Source organism: Ammodytes marinus (assembly GCF_949987685.1).
Source record: "Ammodytes marinus genome assembly, chromosome: 19".
NCBI classification, from domain to species: domain Eukaryota; kingdom Metazoa; phylum Chordata; class Actinopteri; order Uranoscopiformes; family Ammodytidae; genus Ammodytes; species Ammodytes marinus.
The window spans coordinates 9,631,421-9,658,348 of record NC_137223.1 but is presented as its reverse complement, the minus strand read 5'-3'; the positions used below and the strand labels follow the sequence as shown (position 1 = coordinate 9,658,348).

The following is a 26,928-nucleotide window of genomic DNA, read 5'->3' as shown; positions in this document are numbered from 1 at the left end:
CTCCGAGAGGGCCAGATTCATCATGAATATAGTCTGTAAAACATAACCTTTACTGCTGCCAAGAACCGCCATCTGTTTGCATATCATCTGCTGTATAGTGTTTACTTACTCCATTTTATGCCAGCAGTGCAGTCCAATGTCCATACTGTGGGCTACCATGAATAAGGGCTCATGTGCCAGGATTGTAAGGTAAAGGCTTCCGCATGTAAACAGTGCTGTTCACAAAGAAAAAGCAGCATTTAGAATATAGTCTTACAAATAAAATCTTATTTTGTAAAATTGTTTAAGCTCTGAAATGACCTAATATAGCAAAGTTCATCACAGTTCATGTGAATAAAAATAGCAGGGGACGGACCAGAGTATTCAAAAATACACAAATACAGTTTATGGATTTTAATTGCATGATTATAAGAGTGATGTCTTTAAGGTTATTGAATGTTTGACTGACAAGGGATCATTAAGATTAGGTAATTATAATTGCCCAACAGCACAAAATACATCCCTGGAAGAAAATTGCTTAGAAACTCGACACCCAATTTTGTTCTGATGATGATGTCTAGTGACGGGAAAGGAACATCCAACATATTTTGCATTTTACTATCTCACTGTGAATAATTAAGTGTTTATAATGAAGTATTAATGATTAATCTTAATACCGCAACAGAACACAAACGATGGCCTCATAACATACTTTAGAGTTTCACCAGCACTTCTGACAGTCTCAATCTCATTATGAGAATTACAAAACTGTTGCAGACTGTGCAACTAAATGCACAATCTGCATATTTTGCTTGGGAGGTTGAATATTGCTTTCAACTAGGCTATAGAGATATAAAATACAGAGCAAGGCAATCCACATGTCTATATATTTCTGCAGTATAACCAATGATCTTTTCCAGTAATATAACTTAATATTTTCGTTTAAAATATTTTAATTTCAAAATATCAAGCCACGAAATTGTCATTATTACAGTGCTTCTTTTTTTTATAAACAGAAAGACATAAAAGAAAAAAGAGGCCATAATCCCCAACCATCAACAACCTAACTTAATACTTTTAGGGGAATTAAGTTTATTTAGATAATACCGGTATTTGGTATTTACAGACAAAGTCATGCAGCTAATGGGATGCAGTGGGGGTGGGCTTCTCTCTCCTGCACTGCCTCTTTATGCGTGTTGGTGTGTGAGCGTGTTATTTACATCGTGGTGTCGAGGGGTGGCTGTTCACACGTGCCGCTGCCTATAGTCTTTGTCCTGTTTACAGCTCCACTGGCTGCCATGGGCACTCCTGCTGCCAACAGGGAGAGGAGCCTTTTACCCTAAACACTGCATTCCTCGCAGCAGTCTCCTTCGGTACCTATCGTTGCATCAAAGGAAGAGTCTCAGCATTTGTGTTTCCAAGGCACAAGGAGAGGATTCCCGTAGGCGATGTCTACCCACCTGGACCTGGAAGATGCTGCTGCTGCTGCCGGGACGATGCTGCATCTTTTGTGCGTTTCTTTCGGGGCTCCGGCCGCACTACTTCGCTTTGGATGACGCGCAGAGGGCTTATTCGCGGTGTCTGTATGTTTTACCCTGATTTGGAAAACCCCCATCCATCCCACCAGGAGATCCATGCCCCGGCTGTTGTGCCGTTGTTGTTGTTGTCATCATCATGTCCCCAGCATCGGCTGCGACGGAAAGTGAAAGTAGCGCCGCCGCCACCACCACCGTGCTGGCCGAAGAGACGCCGGACAGCCCGCGAGAGGAGGTATGGAGTGGACACTTTGTTTGGTTGCATGCGTGGGCCAATTGTCTTATTATACCCAGATGCATGGCATTTAATTAGGGTGACATATTTCGTTGGTATCTCAGTGTAGCGTAATTCCAATAATCTCACTTTAATAATCAGATTTGAGATTGAATTGGGGCCAATGAACAGGGAAGCTTACTGGATTTATTAAGCGATTACAATTTTTATTTCTGGCTCAAGATGCAAAAACACATGAACCTGTGCGAAAGAACGCGCACCCGAAGTGTGAAAGTGCATGCATGGTAGCCTAGTCTCCCCTTTCAGACAAGGGGTTTCCACATTGGGGTTTGGGGACCTATTATGGGGCCTGGAAAGGGTAAAAACGGGTCCTCAAGAAAATAGGCTACAACTGAAATCATTGTCACTGTTTCAAGAAGATAACAATAGAATGGCTGTTTTGTTCAGATGTTTCGACTGTTATTTTCACAGGAGACCAGCCCTGACTGGAACAAAATCAATGTGGGTTGGTTACTTTAGAGATAAAAACAACAACATCTTGTGAGTTGTTTTGACACCACTAAAACAAAGTGTTTTCTGGCTTTGGGAGAATTAGGTAATACATCCATTAGGGATATTTTACTTAGGTAACATATGATAATTTCTAGCATTTATTTTTGTAAACTGTTACACTACCGTCGCATGCAAACACACATGCTGGACAAGTTACATATCCATTACACAAGAGGGTTTTTTATATAACCCAGCTGATCTTATTATGTCAAGGGAAAGTGTCGATGATTGTAAGAGGCACTTAGTTAAAGGCAGCACTGTGGCCTCATGAATTGGGAAGCTTCTCCAGTCTTGGAGGTTCTGACTGAAACATTGGTGTCCTGAAATATTCATTACGTTTCATAACAGGCTGTTTTATGGATTATACTCTTCCTGTAGAAACAACAACTTTTACTTTCGAAGGCTCTTTAATTTTTTGAAGAAATAATGTAGCATCCAGCTGACTGGACCTTACACTTTTCTTCTTTTTTTTTACACAATTTGAAAAAAATTGCATCAACTAAAAATGTGTATTTGTGCAATTTTAAAGCTTCAATCCGAACAAATCATATAAAGGCTATACACTGTCAGAAAACATATGAAATATTACAACTTAAATATTGTTCTTGATATTTTTTTCTGCTTCATAATCATCTACTGCACTTTGGGAGTCCCCGCATGACAAATATGTGAGGTATTTCCTCTCCCATCTGTGATTAGAGGTCTTTCATGCTATACAATCGGACCAAAAGGAACGTCTTTGACTATTGTATCAAAAATGTCACTTCCTTTCATCTCTGCTATCCATACCAGCTCTATCCATGAGCCTACTGATGACTCGTTCCTGAAGCATGTGGGATAATTCTTTAAGTCAAAAGTTGAACCGTCATGTAATTGAATATAGTGAACAAAACATTAATTATTATATCTGCAAATTTCTTTATACGACTGCTGTTTCAAGATTAAATTTGCTTCTTTCATTTAACCACACATTTTTATATCAAATACTCAAATACTGCCACATAGGAATCTGCTTTTCAGAATAGTAAATAACATATCCAGAGTGTTCTTCATTGTTGCTGCAGCCTATACAGAGACTAACATGAGCCGGCAAAAAGTATGTCATGTTGTATTGATTATATTTTTCGAGCGTGTACAGGATGCTAGTGTGAAAAATAACACCTCATGCAGGAGTTTCATCTCAATGGGGAATTTTAATGTTAATTCCTTTCACACCCCTGGGGTGTAGCCTTGGGTTGGTAAGGGACTTGGGGACCATGTGACCAAGGTGGGGGAGATGATTATGGAGAGAAAGATATATTATTTATGCTGGATCGTCCCTTGAAGAGCACAGAGCTGACATATTGAATTCAATACATCAATTGCAGTGATGTTGGCTGTTTGACTGCTGTGGCCGTATGCAGGGGCCGACCTATGGGATGTAGGCTACTAAGATATGATGATAACCTTCATTTTCCCACTGAATCTGTGCAGCTAGGATACAATCTTAAGTGTTTCTACACACAGTAGGCTCTGTCCTAAGGGAATGTCCATGATGCAAATACTTTGAATGATTTTTGTTAAAATGGATCCTTCCGAGGCTTTTGAATCTGTCCCATGTTTGTGTGGCAGTGTTCCCAAAAGGCGTGACTAGCTCTTGATGCAGGCACTGGGGCTTGCTGTGCCCCGCAGTGACAAAGAATGGCACCAGGCTTGTCCTGCCAGAGTCAATCTACTGTTTTTTCTGGCTGACTTGACATTAAATGTGGAACAAACCCTTTAAAATAGACTTTTTTATATATATTTTTTTTCTATTCTCAAATATTGCCAGCGGCACCATCACATGCAAAACCACACCTCACTTGCATTGATCAGACATTTTTATTGAATCGGATTATAATAGAGTCTTTTTTATCAACAAGCCCAGACCAGAACATGAGCAATTGGCTCACGGCTCATACATAAAGTATGCAAAAGCACTTACAATGCAGAGTATTTCATTAAATATTTTATATGCATGAGCTACTACTTTTTAACAGTTTCTAACTGTATCAGATTTTCAGGTCTTACTTTAAAATTAATTACACATTTTTGAAATGTGTAATCACAGGTATTTATGTTCTGAAAAGCTTTGATGTTACTGGGGCAAATTACTTCTAGGAAAGAAAATGATGAGAATAAGTTACATTAACAGTATTGTAATACTGACTTATTCCTGATTTCCCATCTTCTTTGCAGCAGCAGCCCCAGAGACAGACCCTGACTAAATCCTTGTGTCAGGAATCCCACTGGAAATGCCTGCTGCTGTCACTGTTGATGTACGGCTGCGTGGGGGTGATGGCCTGGTGCCAGATGACCAAGGTGACGCGCCTCTCCTTCGACAGTGCCTACAAAGGAAAGTCTATGATGTACCACGACAGTCCCTGCTCCAATGGCTACATCTACATCCCTTTGGCCTTCCTGGTCATGCTCTATGTGGTCTATTTGGTGGAGTGTTGGCACTGCTACACCAAGAACGAGCTGCTGAACAAGGTGGATTTGGACAGTGTGGCAGAGCGCGTTCAGCAAATGCAGCAGGCCACACCCTGCATCTGGTGGAAGGCCATCAGCTACCATTACATCAGGAGGACGCGGCAGGTGACGCGCTACCGTAACGGAGATGCCTACACCACCACGCAGGTCTACCACGAGAGAGTCAACACTCATGTGGCAGAGACAGAGTTTGACTACGGGAACTGTGGGGTTAAGGACATCTCCAAGCACCTGCTGGGCCTGGAGGGCTTCCCCATCACCAGGCTGAGGTTCACTAAGTGCTTTAGCTTTGCCAATGTGGAGTCGGAGAACTCCTACCTGACCCAGCGGGCCAGATTCTTCACTGAGAATGAGGGCCTGGATGACTACATGGAGGCCCGTGAGGGTATGCACCTGAAGAATGTAGACTTTAAGGAGTACATGATTGCCTTTTCTGACCCTGATCACCTACCCTGGTACGCATCAAATGCCACATTCTGGACTGCGGCTGCATTTACCCTCTCCTGGCCCCTGCGGGTGGTGACAGAGTACCGTAGCGCCTGTGTGCACTACCACGTGGAGAAGCTGTTTGGCTTTGACTTTGTGCCAGTCTCACCCTCCGAGGAGCGGCCGTATTGCCGACACATCCCACGGGTAAACACGATTGACAGCACAGAGCTGGAGTGGCACATCCGCTCCAACCAGCAGCTGGTACCCAGCTACTCCGAAGCGGTTCTGATGGACCTGGCGAACCTCTCGGGGAACAGTAACAGCTACTCCAGGTGTGGTGGCCTCGGTAGCAACAGGCAGAACTGTGAGCGCTGCCACCGCGCCATCAGCAGCTCCTCCATCTTCTCTCGCAGCGCCCTGAGCATTTGCAACACAGCCAGCCCACGCATTCCCTTCAGCGCCAGCCGCTTCTCTCTAAGCCGGCTGTACGGCTCCAGGCGGAGCTGCCTGTGGAGGAGCAGCGGGAGCCTTAACGAGCGCTCCCGCCCTACAGAGAGCACACGCTGTCTGTCAGGCGAGCAGAGTGGTGGTGAGGGGAACCCTCCAGACTACCAGGACGCTCTGTTCTTCCCAATGCTCATTGTACATCGCAATGAGGGCTGCCTCAACCACAACCACCGCTCCCTACATAGAAACAGCTCCTGCGTGGAGACTTCTCTTTGATCCACGGCTGCCAGACGGATAGGGAACACCAGGCTAACACTAACTTTGGCTTGTCCCTTTTACAACAGATGTTATTCATTCACCTACAAGTTACCGCCAACACGATACTGTAGACTTTAACAGGAAACCAAATGTATCCTGGTCCTCTAAGTACAGTCAATAAGACTGGGGAAAACAGACCCGATGCTATTGATGAGACTGTTGTTTGTTTAAAGGACCAAACTGCCAAAGCGTCACGTACCTTCATGCAAGAGTCAAATAACCAACGATTACCAAGAGGAGTCCCACACTACTGTAAATGCCATACTTGTACATCTTAGTCACAGGAAATGTTCAAGGACATGAGTAACACTTTCTAGTATTTGAAGTCTAGCAGAGGTTTTCACTAGGCGGGCCTAGGATATGGCCCAGGAATTGAAGGGATGTGACAAATACTGGATGCCTGGCTGGGAAATGAAGAAATATTAAGAAAGTCGCTGACTCACACATAAGGGGAGTCATGCACATTTTAAGAAAGAACGCAAAGATATCAGCCTCCTCGTCAGTGCATTATTAACAAGACAAAATAGTTTTTCCTGAAATTATAGAAAACATTATGGCTATCAATAAAGTGAAGTCAACTTAGGGCCAAATCTAAAAACTGCATGTGAACCTTTTTAAAACTGGCTATAAATACTGTATGTTCATTCACAGTAAATGCTTGTGGAAATTCTAAATGAATCCATGTCCATAGAGGAAAATATAAATGTCTCGTACAGACACTGAAATATCAAGTTAGCTGAAATCGTCTCAGTTGCGATGACATTATACTTCCTAGCTTGCTAAATACAGTGAAACAGGCGATGAATAATTTAGCGCAGGTTGGCTAAAGGACATGACAATTTCAAGCTGAATCAACAACAACAACAACACACACACATACATACTACATAGTGATAAAGCTCACCACAAAGTCAAGAGATCAGTATCAATTTAGCTGAGTTTAAAATCTCTAAATCCATTAAATTTCATATTTGGAAATATTTCTATTTAGCCAACGACTATACCTCTTTATCTAAGTGCCTAGCGATCAACTGTCACAGACAAGCATAAGCCATCAACTCAACATCTTCAGTCAATTTAATACCCATAATAGCAAATGGTATTCAATGCCTAGGAAAAAACACGCTGTATAACCTGACCTTTTTATTGTTTTAAGTAGTTTTGAGAATCTGGCCCTAAATGTTGTCCAGATGATTTTCCTCATAATATAACACAGCTCTTTTATAGCCTGCTGCTGCTGCTGCTGCTGCTGCTGCTGCTGCTGCTGCTGCTGCTGCTGCTGCTGCTGCTGCTGCTGCTGCTGCTGCTGATGCATATCAGAGAGACAGCCAGAGAGCTGGCCATAAAAAGACGCCTAGGCCTGGATTCACTAGTACCGTATTCAATAGTGTCAGATTGAATAATATGACACGATTAGTTTAAAGATCTAAAAAAACTTCCTCTCAAATAAGTACATGCAGTGTCTTAGTCATGGTGAATTTTACGTCACAGCCAAGCCACACACGACAAAAAAGTGTTCGTCGGAAGTAGTAATGAAAGACAAGAATTTATTAAAAAACAATATTATTTAGGAAACTTATTATTTTTCCACAATTTAACGATTAGAGCTAATTTGAATACAAAAATCACAAAAATCACAACTCATCACTCAAAGTGTGCTTTATTTCCTCTTAGTGAATAGTGAAAGCAAATGAATTAAAAAGCATGGAGCAACGTATGTCCAAACCTCCCTTTATCTAATGAGACCTACAGTGAAGGATAAACTGACAGTTTTCCATCACTAAGAAGATGAAAACGTCTGATTTTAAATATCTTGCTGAGGTTGGACCTTTTGTTTTAATAGGCTGTGAGAGGTTGTCTTCACGTGCATGAGCCTTTACTGTGAAATGTGACCAATCAGCGATATTTTTAAACATTCCACGTTTGGCGTTAGGATCAGAGTTGTGGACTATCTTAATAGCTATACTAGAGGTGACACTGGAAATAGTTGAAGTTAGTGAGGCATGATAAAAACACATATTCTGTCAAACTTCACATTTAATTCAACAAAGGACAGTCTAGAAAAAAAAGAAAATGTAAACTGTTTTAAACTGAATTTCACAACTCACAGGTCATCTATGCAAGCCCCTTAGCTCTGGATAGTATCCAGGAGATTCTGCAACGCAGTAAAACCTTGTCAATCTTTCCTTTCTCCAAACGTTTTCAGTTTACGGAGCAGTCATGCAGAGCATTTATTTTGCTTTTGAAAAGGCTTCTTAAGCAATTAATTGTGATGTCTGTATGGTAAATGTGAAGCTACCGCCAACAGATGGTTTGCTAGGCTCGGCACAAATGCTGGAAACAGGGGCTCTGTCTAAACAAAATCAAACGATCAGCCTATTTTTTAACATGTTTCATCTCATTAATCGATTTATCTCATTGTAAATTTGTCATTTTACTGGGGGTGCAGTGTGTGCTTCATGTGTGATTAAGTAATTATTTAGCTTTAATATAGGTAGCATTAGGCAGATTTCTGTTCCCCCTGCTTCCACGCTAAGCTAAGTAAAGCTAATGGTTGCAGACTGTATGAGCCTTACATTAACCAAACACATACGCTAACATTATAGATCTTCTCATCTCACTCTCAGTAAGAAAACAAATAATCAAATTTCCTAAAATGCCAAACTATCCCTTTAATGGTGTACACTCTCTTTGAGAAACATAATCAGCATTTTATTTCAACTAGCATCATACCAAATTAGAGATTTGTCTTGATTAATCAAGTTTCTTTAGCCAGTTATTTCAGATTCTAAATCATTAAGGGCTGGATCATATCCCAGCATACATTGTGCAGCAAGTGGGGAAATCATGTACAGTAGGTAAAGACTGAGAAAAAATGCGAAGAAGGGCATGCAAACTCCACATTTGATTATAAATGTACTATATTGTCTATTAGCGGTAACTAAATATATTGTTTGGGATTTTAATCTCTGTTATATACCGAACTCATCACATTTTCTCACTTATTATTAGCCAACAAGCCTCTCAGATGGCTTCACTGTGAAATCCAAACATAGTTCTGCGTTTAAATAGAAAACATTTGTTTACCAGTGAAATGTTTACGTAACAGCAGGGACAAAAAAAGAAAAACCAATTTTTTTTTGGGGTATTCCAAACTGTTGTAAATCTGTCTGGAAGGTTCATAATGAGACATTTTTCCTCTATATGACTGTTAGCATAAAGGCTTTTGTCATGAAAAGCACTGAACCCTTTAACATGTGAGTAGATTGGGTTGTTATGACATCACTCAAGAATGCTCTGGGGTTTTGTCTGTTTTATGATTTTGTGAATTTTACAAAAGGATTTGTACTGTAAATAGAAATGAAGCTGAGAGGTTAGAATGACTGTGGACGTGGATCTTGCTTAGCTCAATGTGTCGCTCACACTTAAGCGGGACATTTCTGATGTGCAGATGTTAAATGGTGAGTTTGTAAAGTCTCGAATGGTAATAGTGTTGTAAAAAAAACACAGCCAACAGCATCTCTGTGGTGCTTTTTATTTACTGTGTTGAATGCTTTTTGCTTCTTAATCCATTTTTACATTTCTAAATCGTATTTGATACAACTTTACTTAACTGAAAATGTTGACGAATGATTTGACTGATTGAGGATCGGGTGCACAGACACGTATTTTTAAACACATATTCTGTCATATGTAGAATGCTCCATGTACTAGTCCACCGTCAATTTACTGATTAGCGTTGACTCTCTTATCTATAAGATATAAGATAAAAAGTAGTGATTTTGCTACATTAAACATTTAAAAACACTGAAGATGTTTTGTTGCTTCCTAGCAAAGGTGATCTGCCAGAAGATATAGGTTAAAAAAAAACACAAGTCTGTATGTATTCCAACACCACCACAACGTTGCCTTGATGTAACATAAGGACTGTATACCAAACCTGTGTATCAAAATGGAAAAAGGCTCCTAAATAAACTGAACTGCTCACTAAAATGTGTGTCAAAAAAACAATTTGTGACAATTGCCGCCACATTCTAAAACATTTCAGGTATTGTGAATTGGATACGATCTATATCTTCATATTATATGTGACCAATATGTAGATGAAAAATCTGATCACTGTGTTTGTGCTAGTAGTTTTTACACGTTTGTTTGGTTATCATATTTGCTTTCAAAACTAAAAATGGTGTGAGTGACAACAAGGGATGTCCGGCTATCATTCACATTTTGCCAATTATTTGCTGACATTAGAAATATAACCATCAAATATCAAAATTGGCACAAAAATGTAAAGCTGTAATTATCCCAGGGTACATACTGTATATTTTTACTCTTACGGCAAAACTTACCAAGAATAATAGGAGTGTTTATTTATGTGTGTGTGTGTGTGATATGATTTTGTTGGCTAAATGAATACAGGAGGGGCCAGGAATCAATATAGAGTTACATTTGCTAGATTTAAAATAAAAGATACAATAAAAATGTAGTCATTTACCATGACAAAAAGGAGCTGTTGACGTTTACTTGGTTTTAATCTCTTGAGCATGCCTCTTTCGATATGAACTCTGGTTGGTCCAAACCACCTGGTTGATGGAGGAAACGCTCTGCTCATCAACCTCTGTCAGACGGATATCACATTCTGTTACGCTGGAGTTGTGTGACATCGCCTCCTCCAGAGCTTTACCTCCATCCTGCGCACACACACACACACACACACACACACACACACACACACACACACACACACACACACACACACACACACACACACACACACACACACGCAGGGAGAAAGAGGAAAAAAATGTAAAACACATTTGTTGCAGATGCATGTCCCTGTGAAATACATCACAGTACCCTGTTCTGAAAAATACCAAGGACAGTCTCATAAACCTTGAAATATCCCCCTTTAAGCTAGTGAGCGACGCCAGTCTTCTATTTGTTTCAATGTCAGAAACACGCATTTCTATTTTTGTGAAGCATAGACCAAGGTCAGAGATAATGATGGAGCTGCACATTTCTGTGTGGGTGATTTTTGATCCTCCGCAATGAATTCCAGTCAGACTCAGACATATACAGTACAGTGAAATATTGAAGAGATCGCATGATAAAAAAAAATCTAATATACCGTACCTCTCACGGGAGAAACATCACTTAACTTTCCATTATGGCATGTTTTCAACACATATCTATGAATTATTGAAAATATGCGTACTTTCAAGCTATTCTGGTGGTTACCTTCACTGTACTATTTCTATACTGCAACTGGCATGCTATGGGAGTGAAGAAAATCCAGCGTTTCAAAACAACCCAGTGCCACAAATTACTTCTCGTAATGATATTATACACTAAAAATGCAATGTTGTGGATATTATTCTCATTGTAAAAAACTCATCCTGGAGGATAACTTGCAATGTTTTTATTTTTATTCATTGTAATTTTTAAAATGTCTTTATCAATGCTTGGGACATTGTCAATCGGTCCAACAGTTTTATCCAGAGTAAAATATCGTGTTAATCATTTTATCAGTTATTCATTTGATATGTCAAAATGTAGTGAAAAATGCCTATACATATTTCTTTGAATTTCTTGTTCTGTCTGATTTACAGTCGTAAAACCCCAAAAGATTAAGTTAATTATCATTAAAGACCATGAAAACAGCTAATATTCACATCTTATAAGACATAAGATGAGTCCATTGACTTTAGTGATCCCTGACTTGCCATACATTTTCTTGTCCTAGATTTCCATCAGATGCAGTCACACTATTATATCCAATGAAGAATTTGATTAATGTCCTTAAATGGCCACAATAAAGAGTTCAAATCCTTTGACAAAGGTGACATTTCATAACCTTTTGTCTTGCACCACCCTCTGGGAATTCTTTATATTTATTACCCAAATGGGCGTAAGAATCTAGAATAGAAATCTACTCACCACACCCAGGTTGTTGCAAGAGAGATTGATGCTCCTCAGGGTGTTATTTTGAACTATGACTTTAGACAGTGCGACGGCAGTGTGCCACGTCACCTCATTGCCTCCCAGGTGCAAGTGGAGCAGCGTGTTGTTGTTCAGCAGGGCCTTGCCTATGGCCTGACCCCCCTCATCTCTCACACGGTTGAGACGTAGGTTGAGGGACAAAAGGGTGGAGTTCTTGGACAAGGAGTGAGCTATAGCTCTGGCTCCCGGGCCTCGTATGTCGTTGTCACACAAGTTCAGGGTCTCCAGGTTGCTCCTGGCCAGCAGCTTGCCCAGGGCTCGGGCTCCTCTGTCTCCAATCAGGTTGTGAGAAAAGTCCAGCTCTTTCAGGGCCGGGTGGTCCAGAAGGCATTTCACCAGAAGCCGGCACTTTTTATCCTCAATGTGGCTTTGATGCAGCCTCAGGAGCTGCAGAAACAGTATATTTTAAAGATGAGCAAGATAATGTGTTGAGTAGCACAGAAAAGATGACCCAGGAAGAATGTCGGATTAAAAAAAAAATCTTTTCCACATTTTTAAATGCCAGCAACAGTTAAACCTGCAGTGTGTAGAATTTTGGGTTTTATTTCCTAGCAGATTTTGTAGAAAGTAATTATAATATCCATAAGTACATTTAATTTAGTGCATAATAGCTGAAATTTCTTTTTTGAATTATTATTTTTTCCCTTAGAAAGGGCCTCATATATGTCAATATTTCTGCATATTTTGGACCAAGGCCTAGTGCCGCCATCTTGAAAGTGTCATAGTTGGAATGTCATCAGGTGCATTGTTTGAAATTTAGAATTGTTCTTGTCCTTGAAGGCCACTGTAGCTTCTGTTATTATTCGAAGGGGTGGGGTTACCCAGGGAGTGTTGCATTCTAGAACTTTGTAGAACTTTCTTGATGATGTCATATTACACACTGCACCTTTAAAGGTGCAGTATGTAATATGACATCATCAAGTAAGTTCTACAAAGTTCTAAAAAGTTCTAGAATGCAACGCTCCCTGGGTAACCCCACCCCTTTTGAATAATAACAGAAGCTACGGTGGCCTTCAAGGACAAGAACAATTCTAATTTCTAAACAATGCACCTGATGACATTCCAACTAAGACGCTTTCAACATGGCGGCCATAGGCCTTGGTCCAAGATATGCAGAAATATGGACATATATGAGACCCTTTCTAAGGGAAAAAATAATAATTCTAAAAATGTTTTTCAGCTATTATGCACTAAATTAAATGTACTTATGGATATTATAATTATTTTCTACAAAATCTGCTAGGAAATAAAACACAAAATTCTACACACTGCAGGTTTAAGGACTATGCCCAGAACATGCATAGAAACCAGTAGTAAATATATGTCATGTTTCATGGAGTTAAAAAATAAATGTGACAATTCTTTTGTTGTCAATGACTTATTTAGGTTGCAGCCAGAGGCTCTGCTGTCTTTTCTTTGATTTAAATAGGGCATGAAGTTCATTCTTGGGCAGTGCCAACAACAATTTCCCTGTTTTGTGACACTGTGGACTGTAAAAATGTCGCTGACAAGAAAGTCGAAAGTGCTGAATTACAGCAAACAAACATGCCACAGACAATCAGGCTCCGTACAACAAAGGGCAGCACGCCATAAACCACTGAGGAGGAACTAAGTATTCACCTTCAAAGATTTACAGGACTTAAGGGCCTTGGTGAGCAACTCGCAATCTCTGTCCGTCATCTCAAACATCTTCCACTCAAAGTTCATACCGCACTGCTTGACCCTGTACACCAAATGGAGCTCTTCCAGGTTGGTCAGCTTGTCGAGCAGGATGTTAAAGTCAAAGTGGTCAACGGATGGGCCGTCATACTCATTTTCGCTGGCCAACTCTGAGCCCTCCTCTTCCTCCTCCTCTTTTAGAGGCGGTAGGAGTTGGGAGAGATCCAGCCTCTTCACGTAGTTCTTACAAAGAGGCACCATCTCCAGCACCAGCCTGGACTCCGTGGTGTCTGGGATGAAGAGCTCGATGATGCTCTCCAAGTGCCTCTCAAAGAACATTCGTTTCCAGCTGTGGCCGTAGTGAGAGACATCACACAGGTCCCACCTCTGCTCGCAGCAACGCCGCCAGTAGACACCATCGCTGATCAGGTTGGCTGTCACGCGCAGGCGCAGGGAAGTGGACAGTCTCTCCTGCACAAAGTCTTTCTGGATGGGCGTCAGTTGGTCAAATATGGGCTTTTCTGTAACAGGTTCAAGTTTTGCTATAAGTTCCATTTGTGTGTGTGTGTGAAAAGGTTTGTAAAATAATGGCACTTAAAACAAGAGCATACCCTCAAAGTGTGTTACAATGCTTAGCAGACAGAGGTTTGATAAACTGGCCACTATAGCCAGGGACCAGTCTGGATCTTCGGCAATGATCCTCCTCATCCTTCTGTTCTCTGCAGCTGAGTGGAGGTGGACTCCTTGAGGCTTGGACATTGTTGCTTGTTGTGTTTTCTGGGACTATCCTCTTGTGATTTAAAAGAAGAATTACACATTAACAGTTTCACTGTTGTTTAATTTTAGATGCACTATGCTTACTTTGGTGTGTTTGTAATTTGTTTAGTGACTAAATAAAATGTTATTTTTTTCTAATCATCTATTGGCTTCTTTAGCTAATGTCAACATTTTGCTGCTAGCCAAAACTGTCTCTAAAGTTGGTTAGCATGCAGGTCCTCCACACTAATGTTAGCTTAACTGAGTCGAGCATACCACAATGGCTGTCTCGCTGAAAAACATATTCAAAGTGTTAAACCAACAGACATTTACTTAAATATTTTGAATACCGTTTAGTTACAAACACACGACGAAATGTTCAAACGTTGTACCTGCAATGCGCTGTTCTGGACTCCAAACGTTCCCTTGGCAACACAACGCTCACAGCTGAGGGGTCACCGGGAAATTTTGAGTGCACGCCCTGGACGCCTTTCTACTCTTCTATGCTGGCTATATAACCAAAAAGCAAGGCTTCAAGTTTTGAAGTTTTTTTTGTAGCTACGTACATTTAGAAGGCATCAAGTTAGGAAACTTTTGTAAACACAGGGTAGAAGGAAAATAGTTTGTTTCCATGACAAAAGTGTGATTCAAAGATGTCTCTATAGCTTATTATAGCCTTGTTTACTGTCAGAAAATCTGAAATACCGATCTTCATGGAATGCAACTTACATTTGACTCTGAACTGAATAGTCGTGCAAGTGTGCTATTGATATTTTATTTGAATACTGCACAGCTATCCCATAGGCACTAAACAAAAGCATGAAAAACACACTTACATTTTCTATTTTGCAGTCATTTCAAATGTCAAAAAACCTTGAAGGCCCTGCTATATTACAGTTTTTCACAATTGCTCGAACACATTTCCTGATTTCCTGACACCTCACTTTTTCAAAACCCTAAACACAAATTTCAAAACTCAAACACAAAATCCTTCACTTCTCTTGCAAAAGCACACTTTACCCTCAAAACAATGTTAACTCTTCACTAAATGGTGTTTTCTTTTCAAATGACAAACACATACATCATATGATAGACATTTCTAGCACTCATTGAACACTGGTGTGCAGAATGGAAACCACTATAGTATAAATGCAAACCACTATATGAATGCTTTATCAGTAGAATTATGCCTTTGCATGTTCATACACTTTCACCTACAGTAACAACAAATACTTTACGGTTTTTGCCAAATGCTAACACACATGTTGCAGAATAATTTATTTTGCCATTTCAAACAAACACAATGAATAGGTAATTAAAAATAGGCAATTCAGTGTGTCAGTATAAACTAAGAAACAATTACAGTAAAATTAGGGAACAATGGTAAAAAAAAAACAGCGTTGTAAGGAATTGGGTGGTTGGATTATGAATCCTTTTATGGATACCGCCTCCTGTTTGCGTCTGGCCACATCGCCTCATCAACATCACACTCAATGTCATCCTTTGAGAAGCAACAGGGAAATGATCACCTGATATCCAGTCTAAATCTCCTAATTATGGAGCGACTCAGGTTGGGCTGCAGTCTCTGTCCAGGCTCCCTCATTGATAGGATATGATCTATAACATGGTCCACTATAGTGTTCCTGTTGTATGTGTCTCCTTCTGTTGCCTTCTTTGTCCTCGTACTCCTGTCACTCTCTCTCCTCCTCTTCCCCTGACTCTTACTGTTTCAGAAAGGAGCTGAGCTTACCTGGGGTCTATTTGTAGTGCTAAGGTTTAGACTGATTGGTATTCAATTAGTTTAATTTTTTTTCAAGAAGTGTGTTGGAGAATTTCAAACAGTGCAAAGCATATATCATGTTTGTAGGGTTGGTGCTTTGGTTTAGGGCATAGTTACAAAAGTTAGAGGTTGTGATGCTGTGGTCGTAGCAGTCACTTTTAGTGTTTACAGTATTCGTCAAAAACTGTATTTGTACCAAAATGTAAATGGAGTCTACTCTAAATCACAGCAAACAGGAGCTCATCTCTGACCCTTCTATAGCTAACTGCACAAAAGCCTTTTGAGTTTAGAAATTTGATTGGCAGTGTGTTCTGTGTGAATACCATGAGAGAGAATTCAGGAAGAGTGTGCAAGATATAGAGAATTGTGTGTAGTGTTGTGAAAAATGTGTGTTTTGGAATGAGAATATGAGTCTAAGGCAGGAAATGTGTTTGGAGTTCAGCAGAATTGGTTAAGCAGTTGGTAAATTAGTTTCAGATTGTGCACATTGTGTCTGATGTACCAAGAAATGTGTTTAAACAATTGAGAAAAACTGTAACGAATCATTTAGCACAGTAAGAAGGGAGGGGCTTGAGGAAGAGCGCACAATTAAGATAAGGCCACCTTATAATAATGATTCAAATACAGAAATATTTTAATTGCTAGAAATTAAATGGGAACACTTTTACTAGTGCTAAGTGAGTGAGTGTTGCAGGAGGCAGTATGCCCATGCTGTGAAGACCATTTGGATTGTACAAGGCTGGCAGGACCAGGGGCATTTTGGGATAAGAGCATACTGGAGAGAATTCATCTTTCTTACAAAAAACACACACACACACACACACACACACACACACACACACACACACACACACACACACACACAAACAAAACAAAACAAAACAAAACAGGTCCATGACTATGGTGTAGGTCGGAGGTTAGAAATCAGAATAGAGTAATAATAAAATGTAAAGACATCTAGTTCAAGTTGCTTCCATCAATAATGTTAGTGTTTGGGCAACATTTACACATGACCATACATTGATGGAGGAACGTAAAGGACGCAGCAAAAACAGAGAGAGAGACAGAGAGAGAGATGGCTGTTACTGGCATAAGGTCGCTCCAAGAGTCGGATTTGTTGGATGCAAGAATGAGAGGCTCCTCAGACTGTAGCCCCCAAGGCAGTCCATCACCTTCATCCTCGCTTAAGAGGGCCAGACAGACACACGCTTCCCTGGTACTCCCAGTTTTAATGGACTGGCGTGACATCAGCCATCCACAGTGCACAGTAGCTGTTGTTCCAATGCACTCTGGGTAGAAGAGTCACTGTGGGATGAATCGGGGCAAACTAGGAACTGTACAGGTTCACTGATCTGCTTGGAGACTCATTGTTTTGATGTGAGGCAGCATGATTCAGCTGTCAAACATGATTTAAGATTGATTCATATGTCAGGTTCCTGGAAAAGATTTACGAGGAATGTAATGAACCATTGTGTCCTTGAGCAAGGCACTTGACCCAAAACTGCTCCAGGGGCGCTGTAGTATGGCTGACCTTGTGCTCTGACCCCTTCCGAAGTGGAAAATTTGAGAAGGGATATGCGAAAAGACGGATTTCAATGTGTCTTGTGTAAATTGACAAACATTTAATCAGCTTAGCTTAACTAATTATACACGGATAGGGCAACAGCCAGGTAAAACCAAATAAATGCATGTTATTTAAGTTCCCTCATGTATGAAAAATACACATCCAGCAAATATCCTGACAGTGCAGCAGGATATTAGCTCAGGAAATTTCATATGGATCTTGCAGTATTGAATAAATGCAGTGATTATTTATGGCGCAATTAAAGACCCTTAGTCCTTCGGTCGACAACCGCAGCAGCATCAAACACCATCAATCTCTGGAGCATGAAGACTGTGTGTGCCTCACCTTCTGCCTCACCCTTGAAACCCGCTGCCAGTGCACTTCCTTTTTTCTTTCTGAGCCCTGGGAGCTGATGCATTAGTTGCCAGGCAATGTGGCCTGTGTGTGTGTAATAACCCGAAGACAGGAGGATCTAGCAAAATGAAGAGTTTCTTTCCAAGATGAAGATCTATTTTTTGAATGTGACACCCACTTCTGTAGTGACATGTAGAACTAAAGTTGTAATAATGTTGAAGTTATTACCAATAACCTTTCAGGATCCTATTAATATACCGCATGAGACCAGTGGCACAAATTAAAAACTCTTTGGTGTGGTTTATGGAAATCCAATTTTTAACTTGCACATGGATTATTGATACAAATAAAAGGCCAAATGTAATTGCCTTGCATAAAAAAATTATAGCACAAGCTTAAAACTCAGATTCTCTTTACCAGTGACACACTCAACTACTACATTTCTCACATCTTCTGAGGTGAAAGCATTCAGTGATTTGTTTTTGAGTAAGTCAGCGAGTACTAGTAAGACATGATGTAAACTCTGGAGGGTTGCCAGTGTGGAGTGATTAATGCTCCTCCTTTTGTTAACCCTTGGGGGCCTTTCAGCGAAGCACTACAAAGCTTGTGTGTGCCAGGCAAAGCAACCCGCAGGTGGGCATGTGTACGAACAGAAAGCGGGACAGCTCTAAATGAAACAAGAAATAAGAAGGGAAAAAAAAGTCAACCTTTTTGTCCATTCAGAGTTTGGGCCACATTTTAAAAAAATATCTAAAATGAGAATTGGTAGGTTCTTTCTAGATTAAGATAAATAATAGATTAAGCACATTTTTTGTTACTTAACTTTGCTAGCTTTGACATGATTGTATATGATAATGTGAGATTTTTGGCCTGCTAAATAAAATGTTCCTTTTAATGAAAAAGGTAAACTGAAAGCAAAGTTGTTTAAAGTTGGTATTCTATTAAATTAAATCTAACGGGAGCCATCAGTGGGATGCAAATACTTTGCCGCATTTAATTTATGCTTGAGTTGCTAACGGCTAACACATTGAAGAACACAGGGGAAATGGTCTGCGGTAATGTAATGTTTTAAAGTTCAATAGTCTACAGCCCTACAGGCACAGCTTAATAACGACAAATGCTATCTCGCACTTCACAAAAACTTAAGCTGGGGTTTATGGGAATGTCATTTTTTGTGCAAGTAATTGGTCTTCAAACTTTTAAGCAACTAGATAGATATTGAGATAGGTAAGTGAAAACCTACTAGACCAAATGTCTGAAGATAACCAGTCAAGTTATTTTCGATTCATCCTACGAGTACTATGTATGTTTGTACACAATTTCAGCTTAATCCATGTGATTTGAGATATTTCAGTCAGCCAACAAATGGTCCTTAAATCTCAGCAGAGGTCAGTTTTCAGTCTACCCTTGTTTATCAATGCATGGAAAAAGGCAACATGTGCATCACAACTTAAAGGCAGGAGTGACTGGGAAAAGTGCATAGGAAGAAACTTTATTCAATTTGTGGAAAAAATAAAAGACAATATGACAACCGATAATTTTACAAAAACACAAAACCCCTTGTTCTGTATCTGTCCAAGTGGATGCTACTGTCTGTGTCCAGGGAGACCATCTTAATAATAATAATTAAAAAAAAAAGATCCCAGGAACATTCAAGGGAAGTGCAAACATCGAAACCTCAAAATGTTCAACTCACGTTACTGCCCCCCGCAAGAGTAAAGGGGGGTGGGGGGGCTAATCCTCTAACCCATCAACACTTTCATCAGAGAAACCACTGTAAAGCGGACTGGAGTCCAAGTGGATGCTACTGTCTGTGTCCAGGGAGACCACAGAGCTGAGGCTGCTGTCTATAGACACCATACTGCCGTCACTGTCGCTGCTCCGGCTGCTGTCGTCATCATGGATCACCATCACCGGAGCAGAGTCCGCTGATGGGAAACAGCACAGACAAAAAGAAAAAAAACTTTGAGAGCGTTTTCTCTTTACAGACATTTGAAACAGAGCAGCATCTTCTTTCAAGTCATTTACATTACATCAACACACCCACAGTGGAAGGTGGAGTCAGAGAATCTGGAGAATGTTTGTTTACAAAATCCCTTTTCCGTCAAAAAACCGGTTATGAGGAGATATTCACTGATTTGGACAAAATGTGACTTTGACAACAAGAGTTCTTCTGAACAGCTGACCCCACCTTCAAGAGATTAAATTCAGTAATGCGTATGTTAATCTCTCAATGATACTTAGAATGATAAGAATGCATCTTCTTTATAGGCACCCTTCAGGCCACTCAAGGACACACCTTACATGTTCCCACCTACAGAAAGGGATTGCCATTCACTTGTTGTAAATCATATTTTTGATGTTTAAAGTACAATGAAAGCAGATTCATCTGATCACATAAAATACAATGTGGGACTGTAACCTTAATAAATGGCTTTTTTCCAATCACATTTTCAAAAAATGTCCCTGGCACACTGTAATGGAGGTTATCTTGCTGCGTTCTCCTCTTCTACAGCGATAAATATGTTTCTCTCGATGACAAAAGGAGACGCACATAGATTTGCATTTTCTTATCATGGGCATGGCTAGACCTTTTTTAATCTATAAGGGGGACATTGTAACAGTCAGTAACTCCCCACATATGCCCCATCAGTGAGAACATTGAAACATTGCTTGCCGGTTTTGATTAGTAATCATATGTTTGCAGCATTAAGAAAACTAAATCTGTGTACCCCAAAAGGTTTTAGGAAAGTGCAGCCCACATATTTTATTTTAACAGCTTTGCTTTTCTGGAGAATGTGAGCTCCATTTCAGCACTATAATACCTGCTATTCTAAAAAATGTCTCCAACATTATATCATACAACAGAAAGGAAAGATGAATCAGCCTTATTGTGCTGCCACCTAGTGTTATGTTAGTGTAAATGTTAACTGTGCTTCACCACGACAAAGCAAACCTATCCATTAAGCGCACATGCTGAAGCAGTGAGTGTAAACACCCTTTAAAACCACGTTTGTTTTACTGCCTGAGAGCAGCTGAGGGGGTTGGTCACTTCAGTAATTACTGCTGAGAGAGGAACATTAGTCAATGAGCTCACACGGACACATCAAGGCTCTGCAGTCATCTGATCTAATGAATGTGGCATTGCACACCATCGCTGGTAGGCACACAGTCAGTCAGATATTAATGCTATATGGGTCATCCATGTGATAGCTTGTGCATCACTGTGTGTGGTCTGAAAAGTTCAACTGAAGTTTGATGGTGACAACCATGAAGTGCATGAGAGTCCTACAAACCCTATGAAACATAATGTCCAGATAACTGCTGTTGGTACAGGGCTACAGAAGGGTGAAATATCATAATACGTTTTAGTAACTTAAATGGTAGACTGTTCACTGTTGGTACAATACTTGTCTAATTGAGTAAATGCTCCTATTTTTACAATGACAAAACCAGGCTGGGACAGATGTCCGTCAAAGAGATTTGAATTTCGTAAAAACAGTCATGTGTAGATGCAATAAATTACATTAGTGTACCAATGCAAAACCAAATATATGACATGAAGAACTTTGGTAACAAATTTAAGAGGCAACATTAAAGCATATTCACGCATGATAACATCAAATCTTCACTGCAAGTATCAGTCCCATGGTTTTGCTATTCTAAATACACCCCCCAGTGCTTGCTATATATTATTGAACTTCTCCCTATTGAATGATCAGACTGACTCTTGTCTATTCCTGTACTCACTGTATTACCCCCCCCCCCCGTCTGTCCACTGACCTGAGCTGACGACATCATCCTGTCCAGGTTTTACTTTAAAAACAACAAAGATGAAGTTTAGTAAACTGCTAATGAAGTGCTCCATACTAACGATCTGTTGATAACGCACCTCTCACCTTTCCTCTCAGTGATGAGGGTTTGCCTCCTGGCCTTCATGTCCAGACTCAGGTTCTCCACCATGCTGTCGATGCAGTTGTCCAGGGCCAGACAGCGCGTCTGGGACTGGATGGCCCGTCTGCAGATGGGACACTCGTCTTTCTTTTTGCGCCACTGCTTGATGCAGTGACTGCAGAAGCTGTGAGTGCAGTTCAGGATGGCTGCCTGAAGAGGATTTCAGGACACACATTGAAGTTTATTTGATTCATGTAATGATATAGTTTCTATCACCGACGTACCAAACTCTTACTGTTACCTCAATGAAGAGCTCGGAGCAGATGATGCACTGAAGCTCGTTCTCCAGAACTTCTGTCACTTGTGTAACTACCTCCTCTTTTTGGGCCCTCGCCTTTTCCTTCTCCTCCTACCAAAATTGATTTGTAAATAGATCTGTAAGGATTTGTGAATACTGTAAAGCCAAATTCAATGAAAAAACATGACTACGATTGTAATCATACCTTTGTCACTTCTAGCTCTTTGTTTTTGGCCAGGAGAATCTCTTCAAAGCTTTGCCGAGAAAGGGCAAGTTCGTCTATTACTTTCTTTTGCTAAGGAGGTTGGAAACAGTTAGACGAGTTAAAACACAATTTCAAAAAAGTAAGTAAATTGTATGCATACAAGAGCACTCTAAAAGGATATTTAACATGTTTTTACATCCCATTTTGACACTATAAATGATCTGACTGTTGCTATTATTTGTGGTGTAATAAGTTAATAAAAGCTCCACTTTTCTTGCTACATACCTCTTGCAAGGCCTCATCCAACTGCTTTTTCATAAGCTCCTCTTGTTGCTGTGTTTTTTGTGCCTAAACACATAAAGATATACACTTTCATTAAGAGAGATGTTTGTGACTAGCAGCCAGTCAAAAAAAGTGTCTTTACAGATTCTGCACAGGTCCACATTCTAACGTAGCACTGTACAACACGTTTGTGTTGGCCCACACAAGAAACATTCAAGGAACCTTATGGTTTCAGGCTTCATCTTCAGTTCTGCACATGAGCAGCAGTTGTTGTTGGAAACCCTCTCACCTCTAGCTGTCTCTTGGTTTCACTGAAAGACTTCTCCAAAGTCTTCATGCAGTGCATTTTGGCTCGGAGCGTCTCCAGCTGACCCTGCAGCTCCTTCACCTGCTCCTCTTTGTGCGGGTCAGTCTTCTGGGGCGCGCCCTCCAGAGAGGCTACCGCTCGCTGGGTGTCATCCACGCGCTCCTTCAGCATCAGGATGTTCTGGCTGTACCTGCAGACATTAAAGCGGATACGAGTAACATTTAAATATCTTTTAAACAACCTCATGTTTCCTCTGATAATCATAAATTACCTTTAACAGCAAACGAGACCATCAGCGCAAAGAAAGACGTTTTTATATAGTTTTTATTACTGCTTTTGGTCTGGTCGCACACCCAGTCCGATTTTCGGTTCGCTCGTGCAGGCTCTATGGTCACATATCCGTATTGGTTGCAGATTTCAGTGTGGCGCTGCAACGCGATTTGAGAAGCCTATCCCTCCAGGTGAGGGAAGGGGAGCGGGAGCCTTGTTTGAGACAGTTATTTGTCGTCATAAATGACTGATAACGGGGCTGAACCGTCAAAGAAAAAAAAGAGAATGCAATGAAGAAAAGCGAAAAGGGAGAGTGAGTGATAGGCGGGCGGGAGGACGTTGCCAAGCAACGTGTATACAATTTCACGAGAGCGAAACTAGACTGCTAAATGAATGAGCGGTTGGTACTAACACAAAGTTTGCTTTGCTTCACCATCATCAGATAACCATTATCTGAAATAGTCATTATTTACATCAACAACACAAACACATTACCTCATCGTGATCCATAGTCTACTAACTGCCGTCTCTCATTCATTCGCTTTCTGTGAGGACACAGCTCCGTGAGAGAGAGAGTAGTTAGGTGACGCTGCTGAATCAACTCATTGCAAGCAGGTGTGTGTACTGACTGGCATTAGTTGATGCAGTGTCAAAACCACTCTCACGGAGCCGAAAAGAGTCCTCACACTTTCAACACACGAACATGCACTATATTGCGCCCTTCTCAGTCCACGCTCACGCGCCTGGCACGAGCATTTGCGACAGCGGGCGTCGTAAAAATACTACCGCTTTTGTCCAAAGGGGACGCCAACGTGCCATCTTACTCGTAGTGCCTTTAAAGATCGGAAATAAAAATTTTAAAAAAGGAGCTCACTTTCCTCACCATGATGACTTATATGTTTGACCTAGAACACAAGGGAATATTATAGTTTGTATTTCAAATTTACCAACACTGTATTTTAGACAAAGATAACATAAAAATGAAAGCAACATGAAAAACCTATATCAGATACGTTTACTTATACTACACATTATATGTTATTTTACAATATAATAAATCATAATATATCACAGATTTTCTTGTGGTGAAAAATCAGAACCACAGTATAAAGAAACGATGACAGTTGGACGTATCTTGCAAACAAATCAATGATTACCCTTAGCTTAGCAAATGTAATGTGAATACAGAAAAGGCACAAACTTACATCTGCAAGTTATCCAGGTCACACTGGGAACTGGAGCCATTGGAGGGCCTCTCTTCTTCGTGGATTTGTCTGCTGGATCCGGTTTCCTCCGGTTGTGCGGGACTGGGCTTCTCTTGGCGTTTGACTGTGGACACAGGGCAGGGCTTTGCGAACGACTTGTCCGCAGAAGAGCAGCGGTAGAGTTTGGGCTTTGAGGTGGACGGCTCAACCTCCTCCGCGTTCAATTTTCTCTTGAGCTTCTTTGTAACGTGGGCTGCTTTAACGCCCTCTTTATGTCCCTTTGACATGAGGCACAGTCTAATGTCTTTGAGGGGCCGCTGGACCAGCATGTAGTCAAACTCCACTTTGTTTCCAGGCACAGGAACCCCGAGCTGTATAGAGTCTCCGAGCCTCAGCTGGTGGGCTTGTTCCGCGGGGATGCGGTTTCCATTCACCCACACGCCGTTAAGACTCTGAGAAAAATAAAAAAAAATCTTTCTTTTTTCTGCAGTAGAATTTCATAGCAAAGCCAAAGCCATGCAGGCTACTTTGACAAAGATTATAATTACAAAAGTCAAATGAATGAGAATGTGTCACTTAGATGTCACAACATGACCGTAATGGACCATGCCATGCTGATCTGCATGGTGTTTCCAAACTAATTTACAAAAGAGATGCTACCATTTATTTTTTTATCAAAACGTCAGGAAACAGAGATAGATGAAATCCTACTCTACATTACTTAGCATTTTTAAGGCTTTTGAATGACTGATTGAAGCCATTCTAATATCAATTCAGGCTTACATTTTAACTTCATTGCCTTTCAAGACTTTTTTGAGATCTGTGGGAACCCTCAATATAGCACAGGGAATGTTATGTTCATAGCACTACCTTCTTGTCTGACACTGTCCACTGTCCATCTTCTGTTTGCTTGAAAATACAGTGAATCCTGGAAATCATCAGAGGACAACTGGGAGACAACAACTGGTAGGTGACATCCAAACCACGTCCGATGGAGATCTGGACAAATAAAAAAACAAACAGCCAGTTAGCAGCCAGCTCGTTTAGCTCATTAAAAGACACGGCTATTCGTTTATAGAGACGAGGCAAACAATAAAAACAATGTCTGAAGAATGTATCTAATGTGGAAAAACCTAACGCTTCTGTGAGCTTGAGAAAGTTTGAGAGTTTAAGTTGATACAATACATTTTAGCGCTTCAGTTAGCATTAGCATAAACTGCACCTCGGTGTTGTCGAACAAGCGTAGCCAGTCTGAATTTCTCCCGACTCTCATCAAACACAAAACTTCTGAGTCCGGGCCTTCGTCTTCCTCAGCCGGGGCCGAGTCTGCGCACACAGAATCCATCTTATCTCATTGTGTCGGCGGCTAACAACCTGAAAAACACCGCTCTTGCTGTCTGTGTTGTTGCTCCGTCCATCTCTAACGTTTCACCGCAGACTGACAGCGGAAGACAGTGGTGGTAGGCCTGTTTTCAAAATAAAAGGCTTAGCTGAGCTAATCTTTCATATTTTTTTTTTGCATTATATTCATCTCTTATAACCAAGTGTATGTTAAATCACCTTATAAAACATAAAAATAAAGTTAAAAAAAAGTTGAGCAAATAAACAAACAAAATAAGTAATAATAAATGGTCCAAAAATCTTTAATAGTTTTCCATTTCATAGCGATTTTGTCATTGCCTAATTGTCATCAGTTTACCAATAAATACATATCTGAAAGCACATAGTTAGCAAATAGGTACATTTACTAAAGGTCTCTCTTGAGAATGAGTCCCTGTGTCTCAGTGAGATTACCTCTATAAATAAAGGTTGAATAAATAAAAAATAAATAAAATTTAACATGTGAAATTCCATATTCTCCTGCTTTATACCGATACTTCACTTCATTAAATAGTCTAGCCTAAATATTGTAGCCTAACTACTTTTTTTGGATACAATTCCTATAAGGTTGGTTTGTTATAATAATTCTTACTAAATGTAAGAGGTATTCAGATTATTCGACTGTAATAATAAAAAAATATTATACAATAGGCTGCACTTGATATAATGCCTACTCAATTAGCCTACTTCCTTAATCCATCATAAACACTGTTGAAAAATGCTGAGTGCACCTTTACCTTGCCATTTTTTCTCCTCATCCATAGTCATCAACATGTTCACCTCCTGTTGCCGTTCACTCCTGCGACCCATGCTGCGACCATGGCTGCGACCCCGCGTCACAAAACCATAGATAGTATAGACTATAATAAGCACAAAACGCGCGCACCCCACTGAAAAGCACTGGGGGGCGGGACTTCCTCTTTGTTGCGGATGCGATATTAAAGGGTGAGCGGACAGAAAAAGAAACA

At 40.5% G+C, this 26,928-nt stretch overlaps 3 protein-coding genes across 6 annotated transcripts; 1 reads left to right on the top strand and 2 right to left on the bottom strand.

The window, feature by feature from the left end:
• Positions 1–1,653: 1,653 nt before the first annotated feature.
• On the top strand, positions 1,654–5,964 carry tmem151ba (transmembrane protein 151Ba; the record flags this gene model as incomplete). Its single annotated transcript, XM_080047917.1, has 2 exons — positions 1,654–1,749; positions 4,519–5,964. The coding sequence occupies 2 exons, from the start codon at positions 1,654–1,656 to the stop codon at positions 5,962–5,964; spliced, it is 1,542 nt and encodes a 513-aa protein (XP_079904043.1).
• Positions 5,965–10,526: 4,562 nt separating this feature from the next.
• Positions 10,527–14,388, bottom strand: drc5 (dynein regulatory complex subunit 5; the record flags this gene model as incomplete). The annotated part of the gene is made up of 4 exons (XM_080048247.1): positions 14,277–14,388; positions 13,627–14,186; positions 11,944–12,393; positions 10,527–10,697 (listed from the first exon to the last, which is right to left on the bottom strand). Exons 1-4 carry the CDS (start codon positions 14,371–14,373, stop codon positions 10,527–10,529), a joined length of 1,278 nt encoding a protein of 425 aa, XP_079904373.1. The 5' UTR covers positions 14,374–14,388.
• A 5,202-nt stretch (positions 14,389–19,590) lies between these two features.
• Positions 19,591–26,731, bottom strand: rnf8 (ring finger protein 8, E3 ubiquitin protein ligase). Of its 4 annotated transcripts, none has more exons than XM_080047764.1 (11): positions 26,698–26,731; positions 25,803–26,046; positions 25,451–25,579; positions 24,581–25,032; positions 23,088–23,295; positions 22,802–22,864; positions 22,517–22,606; positions 22,315–22,422; positions 22,019–22,223; positions 21,903–21,935; positions 19,591–20,047 (listed from the first exon to the last, which is right to left on the bottom strand). In XM_080047764.1, the coding sequence occupies exons 2-11, from the start codon at positions 25,923–25,925 to the stop codon at positions 19,854–19,856; spliced, it is 1,605 nt and encodes a 534-aa protein (XP_079903890.1). In that variant the 5' UTR covers positions 25,926–26,046; positions 26,698–26,731; the 3' UTR covers positions 19,591–19,853. The 4 variants fall into 4 exon arrangements, with proteins under 4 accessions (XP_079903890.1, XP_079903891.1, XP_079903892.1 ...); XM_080047767.1 differs by having other exon boundaries at positions 19,910–20,047; positions 22,012–22,223; positions 26,698–26,730; XM_080047765.1 differs by lacking the exon at positions 21,903–21,935 and having other exon boundaries at positions 26,698–26,729.
• Positions 26,732–26,928: the final 197 nt, after the last annotated feature.